Below are 13,135 nucleotides of genomic sequence, written 5' to 3'. Positions count from 1 at the left end.
CACAGCTCTTTAGTTAAAGAAACATAGCTCTATTTATTTAAGAAAACATACCACACATACTGTTGTAATAATATATATGAGAACTTCAAACAGATTCAGAAGTAGAGATAGAATTGGGAGAGTAGCTGAGGGAGGCGGAGAGAAACCAACATAGAGTAGGGTCTTTTTCAAAAAAAAAATCGGGTTCAGAATTTGCATATATAAGAGACCCAACGCCAACCCGAAACCGACCTGAAACCAAAAATAACCCAAAATTTAGACCCGAAACCTGGTTTGAATATTTTCAGACCCGCACAAAACTTCTCGGTTCGGGTCGGGTCCCTTGCTTAGTCCTAGATGTTGGTGTTCTCAGTGTCCGGAGGCAAGCCGTGGTCAGAGCTGGAGAAAGGGATTTCAAGAAGGCAAATGGAGGAGTTTGTAGGGAGTATGGACCTGAGGTTCTTGATGTTGAGAGGGGTGTTGACAAAGGTTATTGTGTAGTTCTTTCTTTGGGTCTACATGGGTTGTATGGTCTAAGAAGGGGGCAGGTAGGATGGTAGATGGTAGGAGTAGGGTGGGTCAGACAGTGGGGCCCGCATTTTGGGGTTTTTGTAATTAAAAACCATGACCGGATTAAGGTGCCAAACAAGGGTAGGTGATTTTTGGATATTTTGAATGATGGAAAATAAGTGATGGGGGTGATGAGTGGGGGAGTTAAAGATTTTTTTGATCCTAATAGTCCCTAAACATTCATATAAAAAAAAAAAAAAAAAAAAAAAAAAAAAAATCATATAATAAACCATATAAACAAAAAAAACCACATATCTTCCATTTGCCTAAAAATTAGAGGAAATGGAGGGCTAAATAGGACCCTATCTTATCCCCCACATAATCATCTATTATTGTACGGTGTAGTTTTTTTTTTTTGGAGAGAGGTACAGTGTAGGTTTTTAATAACATGTTGACTTTTTTTTGGTTCACTTTTGTATATATATATATATTTTGATGGGACACTTTTGCATGTTGCTTCCATATGAGCTATTATTTCAATATTAAGGTACTATCAAACATGACATTAATGAATGTAGGGATGCAAAATTTTACTGTCCCATTTGATTTGCCCTACCATGTAGAGGTTTCACTCACTCTGAAACAGGTGACTGGGACGGGAATGAATTTTGCCTGTAACGTGTGTGTATATATATATATATATATATATATATATGCTATTATATAGATAAAATTTATAAATTTTTAAAATAAATTATAAAGTTCGTCTCTATTCTTTACACCATATTTTAATTTAGTCATTAACATTTCAATTTTGTCAATTTAGTCCCCAATCTTTTTAGGGTTATGTCAACTTAGTCTCTGTCATTATTTATTGGATGGAAAAAACTGATGTGTCAAATGAAACAATAAAAAATTATTTTCCATGCCACATTATTTGCTAATTATACCTCCACGTCAATTTTTTTTTTTAAACAAAAACTAAATTAATTTTTTTACATATACTATTATCATTCCTAAAACACTTGTTTTTTTCTTTTTTCTTTTTTTCTTTTAATATACTCTTATGATTACTTGTTTCCTTTCTCTTTCATTTACATGTTAAAACCATTTTATTAGGGATAGAAAAAAATAATTCTACCCGCCATAATCTCTCTCATCACTTGAATTTGTTCAATCCTGAATAGGAGCCGGGCAAGATAGGGAAACTCTTAATCCAACCCCATTTTGTCTTAATGTCATTCCTAAATAAATATGATTGATCATAGTGTTACATTAACAATATAATAAATAATTTTTGAAAGTTAAGTTTGTAAGGCTTAGGTATGGCAGCTTAAGTATAGTCTATGTCATAGTGTGTGGTGTTACTCATCCAAGTCGAAATTACTCATACATGCCCCAAACTTGTTTGATGCTTGTTTACATGCCTTGAAGAGTGATTGTAGAATTGTTACTACTACTACTACTGGTACGTACTAGAGTAGAGATAGTTCAGACCTCAAAGTCATAGAATAGCCTGACCCAGGTCTCAAAAAGCTGGTCTTGCCAAATACCAATAAAAAGGTGAAACTTAATATATTACAATAAAGTATCGAGTTCTTTAAGCTCTTGAAACTGCCTCTCTTTTCGTGCATTTTGTGGACCCTGTTCTACTCCAAAGGGACTGTCTTGCATATATGACCATTGGTTCTGTAATCGAGTTTCTTTTAGCTTCCTACATATAGAGCTCTATTCCTTTAATTTAAATAAGGGGGATTGGAAAGTCAAAACCCTGTACAGTGGGTGTGCCCACCAACTAATAGGGACAGCACTCACAGCAGTGTGACCTAGAATATAAGGGTGTATACCTTTAACCAGAAAATAAGGTGCCCCCATTAAACCTTTCTGTGATCTCTGCTGGACTTTCTTTTTCTTGACCGATGTGGGAAACTACTTATGGATATGTATTTGAAATATGAACGGCGTTCTTGCAGTTTCCGAGGATCCACATTGGAACCCCCAAACATTCTCTCTTAGTTCCGAGGTTGTCACCTTATCTTTCTATTTGGATTTGTTTGCAAGTGAAACTAAGTACTACCAAAATAACAATAAGTTTGGAAACATTTTTTTTTTAATCGATATGAATATAGTCTTTTATGATTGGTTTAGCATAAAAAAGAAGGTTAAATTATAAATTATATTATCTAACTTTGATTAAAAATTAATTTAATCATATAAATTTTGATTTATTCATTTTAGTCCTATAAATTTTACTTTAATTCAATATAATCATTCTGTTTAATTTTTTCATATTGTGCTGTTATGTATCTTAAAAAATGACGTGATTTTAGTATTTTTGAGTTTTTAAAATTATAAAAAAAAATTTTATGTGATAATATTTAAAAACATTATTATTATTTTTATCAAATTAGGGAATAAGATATAAAAAGTCTAGTAATTTTCCCATTAACCAAATCAGAACAAAAAAAAAAAAAAAAAAAAAGAAGAAGCTAATTTTCACAAAATTTTCATTCTTTCTCACACATTCACACACTCTCTCTTGCTCCTGCATCTGCCATTCATGGCAACTCTACCACCATCCACCCATGTTAGTGGCATCTCTTTGTCTCTCTCTCAATATCGAGTCTCGCTTGAGTGGTTGACATCATAGAGGATCTTGATTTTGGCACAAATTTGGTGTCGAATCAAGTCTTAATGGTATCCATCAATCTGACCTAACTTATGATTCAATTCATTGTCACAACTCAGATTTGAAGTTGCCACTTACCCAACTGATCATCTTTTATGACCTAGATCAACGACCATGGTGGGTTTGAATTTTTTTTTTATTGGGTTGAATGGATTCGAGTTTAAAAAAGAAATTAATTTCCCTTCCTTTCTTTTTTATTCATTCAATTTTAAAAAGGGAAACAAAAGTCAATTTTTTATTATTATTATTATTTTTGAATTTAAAGTTTTCAAAAACAACAAATGATGGAATTTTAGGGGAACTTTATGGCAATTCACTTAACAGTGTGGACGAAAGGAGTACATTGAACATGAGTAAAACTCTAGGACTGAAATGATTAAATCATAAAAAATCATGTCAATATTTCTTAAAAATATTGTCTTTTAACATTATTAATAAATAAATTTTATGGTCTCCAAATTAAAACTTTACATGGTGGAACCGAAGTCAAACGAACCAAATTTTTATTTTACCATTGGAAACTTACAAAATGTGAAAGCCGAAAGATCTCCCACAATAGTTATATTTATACATAAGTACCAAAGTGCTCTGTGTTCTTGAATAGAGATTAGATGTGAGCTGGTCTCCTTTGACTTTTTTCTTCTTTGTGTTTACTGTTCAAAAACAAAAGTTATACATTAGTACCAGGGGCGGCGGCAATATTGATTTTCATTTTTTCTAATTTTTCCTTTTGAATAAGTGGGATCGGGCTAGAAACCTATAACGATCTGTTATTAGATTATTACCATTTAACTAAAAAATAAATCCGAAACATACTTGTAAAATATTTTGTATTTTACTATTTATCAAAATACACGTTTTTCAATTATATGAAAGTAGAATATATATATATATATATATATATATTGAGGGGTGATATGCCTAGGAGTACATATTTATATAAATATTGGGCCAAGGACCCACTCCGAGGACATGAATAGTCCAAGGACGGGTAAACACCTTCCTAAGAATTCATATTGGTAAGTAAAGATGTGAGGTCTGATTATAACCATCTGAGAAGGCTGTCTGAGGAGGAGTACTTCCTTGTCTGAGCAAAGCCGAGGCCAGAAGATGTGGTTTGACACTAGGAGCAACGTTCTAGGTGATTCCACTGGTGAGGATAAGTATCCAGAAGAAACTAGACAAAGGGAGGCTATGAAATATCTCAAGGGAAAGCTGCTACCATAGTATTAAATGCTCTACAGCTAACTTTCTAGCTGCATTAATGTGAAGAAAACCTTTGAACAGTGCTGCAATGGCTGCCCCAACGTACAGAGGGTCTGGGAGGGTATCCGATGGAATAAGCACTCAAGTAGTGGCTTGGATAATCAACAAGTGGAGGGTCAAGGTCGTCTAAAAAGAACTATATAATGTAAGAAACCCTCCATGGAGACGGGATTGAGAAACTAAGGCAAAAACACTATAACAATCAAGAATTGTATTTGTAATCAAACTTGATAGAAATATATAAGAACTAATTTTCTCGAACTGTGCCGAGAACAATTTCCTTTAGTTTAAACCAGTCTATCTTCCTTTTCTTGTCATCTGAATCCACTTTATTTGTTGTCCAGCTCATTAAAACCCAGTTTTCCAACCCACTTTCTACAAATTCATTGTATTGGGCATTTGAGCCTAAGTTCATCCACCACTTGGGTAAAGGACTCAAATTGCATCCTTACACACACACACACACACACATATATATATATATATATATATATTTTTTGCTTTCATATTCAACATTAACATTTTTATATTTTTATTGTCTTATTGAGTAATATCTTTGATATATTATAAGTCATTTATAATCTGGACAATTAGATCTTAATGCAAATTGTAGGGGTATTGGGCCCAGGAGCTCATTATCTATGTATGTATTGGGCCTAAAGCCCAAATCGAGAATTAGAGATCATCTGAGAAAGAGTAAACATTATCAAGGGAGTCTGTGTTAGTAGATGACGACGTCAGTTTTGATCATAATGGCACAAGAGGATAGGTCGAGGACAAATGTCACCTCGGCTAACCAAAGTCGAGGTTCGAATAGGTGGTTTGCCGTCCAAGGGGATGTTCTAGGAAGTTCTGCTGGCACGGATAAGCATTGCAAAAACAAAGTACAGAGGGGAGTCCTAAAATATTTAAGGAGAAAGCTGTTACCACCACATTAATTGCTCTGCAGTTAACTCTCTGGCCGCATTAATGTGGAGGTGATACATGAACAGTGGTTTTCAGTCTTACAGCTACTACTTAAAGATTTTAGGAAGGTGCTGATGGGACAAGTATCAAGACTAACCATCCGGCCTGCATGTGGATGGTAGAGATGAAAGGAGAAAGGAGTATAAAAGAAGAAGGAAGTAATAAGAGAAAGGGATCGGAAATTTGTAAGAGAAAGCACTGTAGCAACTTGAACCATACCTGTAACCATTTTCAATCAATATATATTAGAACAGACTTCCTCGGATTGTGTCGAGGAAAAATTTATTTAGATAACTCCAGCCCATTTCTGTTTGATTATCTATTAAAATTCATTCTAACTGTCATCTCATTCATTAGAGCCTAGTTTTACAACTCACTCTCTACAAATTCATTGTATTAGGCTTATTAGGCTTGCATCCAATAATGCTTTGGGTCGAGGGTCTAAAACGCGTCCTTACACCAATTATATATATATATATATATATGTTTAAGTGAAACAGATATGTGTTTTAGTCATATTCATAAATATACATTTTTAATTAATACAATTTAAAACCATTTTAAAATATAATCATATGAAAAATAAACCATATGCATTTTTTCACGTCACTTCAAAGTACAACCACTCAATATATATATATATATATATATATATATGTATATATATTGAAGTCAAATTTACTTAAAATATTGAATTACTTAAAAAAAATCTTTAGGTTGGGTTTTGGAAAATAACTTACAAAATTATATTACAATAATATTAGTGTGCTACTAATTAATCTTATATATATAAATTTATTTTGATATAGAATTTTTTAATTTAAATTTCTATCATACACAGAAGTATTTTTATATAAATCAATTTCTTTTCCTTTTCTTTTTTGGTATGGAGTGTTAAATATAGTTTTTAAACCTTTGAAGTCAATCAAAACTATATATGTCTTTCTTCGTGTTTATTATAAAGTTATTTTTATTATAATCAAAGAATTTGGTAATTTGCTCAATTTTTCTTCCTGTCAATTACATTATATTATGAGTTCTTTGGTTTGGGCTGAAATCCTAAGAGAATTTTCGGATATTCTAATATTTGATTGCAAATTGCTTATGAGAATCCAAATGTGTGTGGGCATTTAGAGTCCTGCCAAATCTCACTCTTGTGAAAAATGTGGATTCTCATTTAAAAATTTGGGTATCCACATTCTCATAGCTTAGTAAAGTGTTTTTTTTTTTTTTTTTAGTTATACCCTTGTTTAAGGCCCTCTAATTAAGTAAAATATAGCCTTGTTATAATGAAGTGCCTGTATTATGCTTATATTGTGTAAGAAAGTTATTACTTTATATTGCATTATATATGCATATAAGATTTACATTATATATTAAACAGATGTGTACAATGTTGTACACATTTGCATAAAAGTGTACAATTTTATATATTATTCATGCAAATGTGTGCAATTTACATGAACAGTAAATATAAACTAGTAATTGTGTTATTATGTATTCAATTTTTTAAAAACTAATATATATATATATATATATATGTGGTTATATATGGTCACCTTTAGAGTTGATTGTTGATTGTTGACTTTGAATTTTTTTATTTTTTTTAGTCTCTTAAGAAAATAAAATTTTGATTGACAAGAAATGACATCCGAATTATAAACCCTAAAAAAAGATTTTGAAATAATTATTTGTGAATCTGGTATCTTCAATAATCTTATCAATCAAACCAAACATGACATAATTAGGTTCCCAAACATTTTAGTGTTTCCGAAAAGTATCACATCTTACTGAATTTAGATGTGGAAATTAGATTAGATTAGATTGCCTAATCACATCTTACTGAATTTAGATGTGGAAAGTATAGATTAGTACTATTTGTTTGCAAACTGCATTAAGGTCCTTTGGGGTGGGGGAAGAGGATAAGGACATTTCAAGTCACACAAAAAATCACAGTAATATTTGCCACATATCTCAAAAACCCTATGGCTCTAAAGTCGCCAAGGTTGGTGACTTGGTGTCAAGGATAGTACAGCCTTTAACAAAAAGTAAGCTAATACTATGGAAAGGAAATTGCCTTCCCCCGAAGTTCTAGCTTCCTTCGTTGGTTGAATACATAATCGAGCCTAGCTCTCCTTTATCCAATACAGCATATACTATATGCCATTATTGCTCGATGACAAGGAGTCAAATTTTTTTGGCCATAAATCCCATCAATCATTCAGTGTTTTTTTTTTTTTTTTTATTTAAATAAGAGAGTTTGGCTTGAGCGGAAGAAGATAGAGATATATAGTTTTTTTTTTGGTCCTTAACAGTTAATCCGTAAAAATTTTCAAGGGCATCAAACTAGCATGATTCAATTTTGTTCATCATATATAATTCCAAACCATTTTTCCAGAACTAATAATGTAACAATTGACATATCAAACAGCTGTCATAGACCCAAATACGATTTTTCTTCATACCCTTCCAATGGTTATAATCAACCCTGGAAATTTCATCATTGTTAGGGAGTAGAGTCTAAGGCAGGACCTAGATTCTGCCTAGTTAAAAGTCACTACACACTAAAGCTTGGCCTTGCTAAAAGGGCTAAGAGACGTATAAAGCCTAACCTCTAAAATCTAGAAGAAAAATAAACCAAAAATAATGGGTCAAGCTTAAATGCTTAAACAAATTGCAAGGTAGCTAATTAATAAGTTAAAAAATCCCATTAAACCCACCAAAGTTGACGAGTTAGCCGAATTGCTTTGACAGACAGTCAACTACATCACGTAGTTTTCCGTGCCTTGCTGCTCAAAGTTTTTTCCTTTTTCAACAGAGTCTGGTAGCGAAAAGAGATAAGAAAGTTCAGACAGAATATAAAACAACAACAACAACAACAACAGCAACAACAACAATAACAACAACCACGAAGAACATGCATGACTCGGAGATTGCTCTCCGTTCAGTCATTTCAAACATGCACTGGGCCCCCACCCTTTTTTTCCTGACCATTCACAAGTGCTCTCTCTCTCTCATACATTGAGAAGCTGCATGCTGTCTCTCTCTTTATCTGAGTTGAGATTTGTGATTCCACCGAGTCCAACTCGGTCCCAATTAACCGAGTCTTTATACCAGCATGGACTTTGTAACCCAATTGACCCCCCAAGTTTGTGCTATCTTCCACACACTTCCTTTAGTATAATACAACAATATGTCATTTATCAATGTACTGACAAGTGACTTCAGTGGTTCCCAGTGAATTGGCTCAAACCCATAGCTGAACTCATTGAAGCAAACTTAGCTAATTCCTGTGCTAAGAATGGTCTTTGTGATTCTCTCCCTCCCATGCCAAGAAAATCCCTAGTTAGACTATTTTCAATTGCATTCGAGCCTGGATGATTCTTTAATGCAACTGGGTCGCTTTGCTTTCCACTTGTTTGCATCATAAGCTGATCAAAACTGTTTGTTGAAGTTGTTAATGAGCTTAAATTTGAACTTCCCAGCATTCCATCAACACTCCCACTTGCTCTGAAATTCTCTGCTGCTTGCTGCTTTGAATTTTGAAGGGCTTGGTGCAGCTCATTTCGGTTTTGGTTGACTGTGTTGAAGCTTGTTGTTGTGTTTGAAGAAGAAGAGCTCATGACTCCGAAGCTATTGCCAAAGATTGATGATGGGTTGCTTGTTGTAGAGCCCATCTGAGCTGCCTTTTGCAAAAGTGCAGTGGCTGACATTGGCATAGATGGCTTTGATTGCTTCTTTTGGGTATCAGAGTAAAGAGAGGATAGGGTTTCAACCAAATTTCCTTTGTTCCCTTCCTCTTTCATTTCGTGAGGTAGTGCTGATAAAGACAGACTTGCATTTGTTGAGGTTGAAACACTCTTATCAAACCCTTGAAACTGCTGATTATTAAAGTTTCCAAAATTAGGCATAGAAGACGAACCAAAGAGATTACCAGACACTGCTTGCATCATTTCAGGAAAAGCTGTAGAACTTGATGATGCGTAGAGATGAGAATTACCCATCATGTCAGTGGGATTAAGCTGAGAATTTGCCTGGTTAAGCCACAATGACAATCTGGGCTTTTGCTGATCTACACCAAGAGAGTTACCATTAATAGCCATGCCACTAAGCTCTGGTCGAAAACCTGAGCCAAATTGGGAAGCTCCAAGTGGCAAACCAGGTTGAGGATTAATCACAGTCTCATTCATTGAATCATTTCCGAAATTCAGATTATTAGCGGCTGCAAGCGAAGTGAGCCTAGCACTCTCATCAGCTAAAGCATCACAAAAGGCTCTGTGGGTAATGAAGCTATCTTTCCTGTTTAAATCAAAACAAAATAAATAACAAAACCCCATTCATTACCTAATCACATGGTCGCATTTAATTCCCACCCACACCCACAAAACCCTCAACGTGAGTGAGCATTAATTGCTACTACAACGTATCAAAGATTCAGAGAAACAAAGAACAAGAACATGGTAGTAAAGAATAGAATATATACCTGGAAAAAAGGGTTCCACAGTCACACTTGTACTCTCGAGTTCCACAAGTCTTAGAATGAGCTTTCCAGTCGGATTGGACTGCGTATTTCTTTGAACACTTCTCGCACTTCCATTTCTTCTCGCCGTGTTTCCTGCTAAAATGTTTCTTTATCCCAGTGAGGTCTCCGAGAGCTCTGGACGGGTCATGGTGGACACAAGTCTTTTCTGGACAAATATAGACCTTTTTTCGGACCTCTTTGTTGGTCCTTTGCCTCAGCTTCCATGGAAGATTGTGACCCCTTCGATGAAGCTGCAGATTCTGATCTCTTTGGAACCCTTTATTGCATATTTCACAGACGAATCGGTTTGTCGCCATGAGAGTCTTGGGTGAAAGAGCAATAACCTCAGCATCTGGATCTGTCAAGAAAAATAAGCTAAGTATTTTTTTTTTTTTTTTTAAATCTAAAAAAGAAAAGAGAAAAAAGGGTATAGAAGTATGTTTTACCTGGTGTTCCTGGTAGATTTCTCTTCTTCTTGGCAGCTGGATTAGGGTTAGGGTTTGTGTTCTGTACTTCTTGACCAAACCCTCCAATTGAAGAGGCAACTGAAAAAGATTCACCGGACATCATTTTTGGCTTTGAACTGAAAAATGGTTGGCTTGGGTTTGGTGGTGAAATTAGTTCAACTAGCTTTCAAAAGGGTTAAGAGCTAGCATACAAACAAACAAGAAAGCAGCGGTTTTTTTCACTACAACTAGCTAGCTAAATACAAGAACAAAAGCAGATAAAAATCTTTGGTAATATTCAAATCTTTGACACTCCTCCGATTTTGCCAAAAGACAAGAAAAAACCCCAACTCCAGCTTGAATCTAAGCAAACAAAAAAAGGAAAAAAAAAATACTAGAGCTTCGGACTCTTTCTAACAGAGATCTGGTTTGCTTTGTTTGTTTGATTTCAGAGAGAAAACACCAAAAACCATGATGACTAGCGAGAATATTTCTTCTTATATTCTATTTTCTTTCTCTATCTTTGCAGTCTTAGTCTTACCCCTAGTTGCTCTTTTATCTTTGCTCGTATCCTAAAAGTCGGTCAGCCATAGATTTAGATGGGCCACCACTCTCTCTCTCTCTCTCTCATCACACGCACACGCAGAGTACTGTGTTAGAATTGTGTGTAAAGGCAGAGAGCTAGCTTGCTAGTTGCCACCAGAATGTGTAGGATTGTGTGTCTTTTTGTAGCTTTTTGAACTCACACTCCAATTATTATGACTATAAAATTACACCATCGAACATATAATACATTACGTATTGAAAAGGTTAAAATTATATACGTATTATATAAATATATAATAATAATAATAGTAAAAGAAAGTAAACTGTGAGAAGTTGTGCGTATAAAAAAGGTTTATGGGATGGGATAGTTTTTACTAGCACGAGATTTTGAAACCAAAAAGGGTGAATGAAAAAGGTTCCAGCCTTTATGGCCCTTGATCAGGTATGAAATGATTAAGCCATAATTAAAGTTAGACCCAATTTAGCTACTAGCATGAATCAGAGGTTCCAGAGAGAGAGAGAGATAGCAGAAAACACAGTGAGTGAGAGAAAAAAGAAGAGGCTGAGTTACGTTTCACGAGGCAGTTTGATAGGACCGTCCGTGATACCTCTGTCTCACATGGGACCCAACATTGGCTCTGTGGATTCTGCAGCACCATCATCCAGTACCGATAAGAATTGGCAACACGATATTTTTTTTCTCTTTTAAATTATTATTATTATCAATGTCATTATTGTTGCTAATATGATGTTTTGTGTTTAATGTCTGATAAGCAAATATTAATGATGAAGTTACAGGAAAGTGATGTTGTTGTTACAGACTTACAATTCGTCAATCTCAAGAGGATTTTTGATAACACAAGGTAGTGATATATATTTCTTCACTTCAATGATGTTGATGATGAATTGATGATGATGATGAAGAAGCTACGATCCATATTTCTTACACGTTTATTACAACACACCACTGAAATGGTAGGTATGCAAACATGTTTGGACCACATCTTCAGGTTGCTAGCTACTACAAACTAAACTAAACTGTCGGTTCGCTGACTCAGACACTATACATTGTGCATTGTCTATTGAATCTCTCTGCTAAATGGTTGTTTTTATTAGTTTCATTAGCTTAATTCACTGTCTTCAAATTCAATAAGGTTACTTAGCCCAAAAAAAAAAAAAACACAGTTTGGCATTCACCAATACGAGAGTGGAAGTTCAAAAAATAAGATAAGTATATATTAATTCTTATTGTTTCGTATGATGCTTAGTAAGAGTTAAGTGGTTTGAGTTGTATCGCTATAATAAATGTATTATACTCACGATAATAGTCTTATTAAAGTCTTAATAGTATACGTGGTATTATCTATTATCGTCATATAATGTAAGATTGATGAGTCTACCAAAAACTCATATTTTATACAAAAAAGAAAAGAAAAAAAAAAAAGAAAGAAAGAGAGAGAGAGATAAGTATATATTAAGACTACTGTTATTTGCAAAAAAATTGGAATTGAAATTTATTCTTTGTTGTGCGTTCATTATTCCACGCGGTAAACGGGTCTGTATCATTCATTCTACTATCAAAACTTATCACATGATAAAGAATCTCCTTTCAATGTTTTCAAAAAATGAAAAAAAAAGGTCCAACCATAAACAAGAAACATGCCCCTTTTTTTCATTTTTAATGTCACTGTGTATCTAGATGCAGCTATACTATGATCCCACGTGATTACCTAGTGCTTCTAAAAAAGTATACATTCTGATTTTTACATGTGTAGGTTCTCAATAGTTTTGGTCTAATTTCCAAAGACCATGTGCATCTCAAATGTCATTATCCTCATCTAACAAAAAAAAGAGTAAAGCATAAAAAGAAAAAACACAAGGCAACCTTTTGATCATATATTTAAGTTAATAGAAGAACATCACTCATTTTATTTGAAAATTTTAGTTAATTCTGCTAAGAAGACAAATCGATTGAAAAAGGAGTTGAACCTGAATCTGGAGTTGCTTGAAGATGATAACAAGATTTTGATCTGCTCAAAAATGAGTTGATAGTATTTTCTTCATATCTTTTATACTATAACTTGTTTTCTAGTAATATTTATTTTATTAAAAAAATAAACATTTGGGGTTTGAAAAAACACGGTTTTGACCCAATTTGAATTTGAAATGAATGAAATATGACCATTTGAAATTATCACAACTATATTTGCT

General features: G+C 33.8%; 1 protein-coding gene across 1 annotated transcript; it reads right to left on the bottom strand.

The window, feature by feature from the left end:
* Nucleotides 1–8,235: 8,235 nt before the first annotated feature.
* On the bottom strand, nucleotides 8,236–11,040 carry LOC126691812 (zinc finger protein JACKDAW-like). Its single transcript, XM_050386995.1, has 3 exons — nucleotides 10,379–11,040; nucleotides 9,894–10,290; nucleotides 8,236–9,709 (listed from the first exon to the last, which is right to left on the bottom strand). Exons 1-3 carry the CDS (start codon nucleotides 10,500–10,502, stop codon nucleotides 8,635–8,637), a joined length of 1,596 nt encoding a protein of 531 aa, XP_050242952.1. The 5' UTR covers nucleotides 10,503–11,040; the 3' UTR covers nucleotides 8,236–8,634.
* Nucleotides 11,041–13,135: the final 2,095 nt, after the last annotated feature.

The sequence above is a fragment of the Quercus robur genome, chromosome 7 (genome assembly GCF_932294415.1).
Source record: "Quercus robur chromosome 7, dhQueRobu3.1, whole genome shotgun sequence".
NCBI lineage: Eukaryota > Viridiplantae > Streptophyta > Magnoliopsida > Fagales > Fagaceae > Quercus > Quercus robur.
The sequence above is the reverse complement of the archived record's forward strand: the minus strand, read 5'-3'. Positions and strand labels throughout refer to the sequence as shown.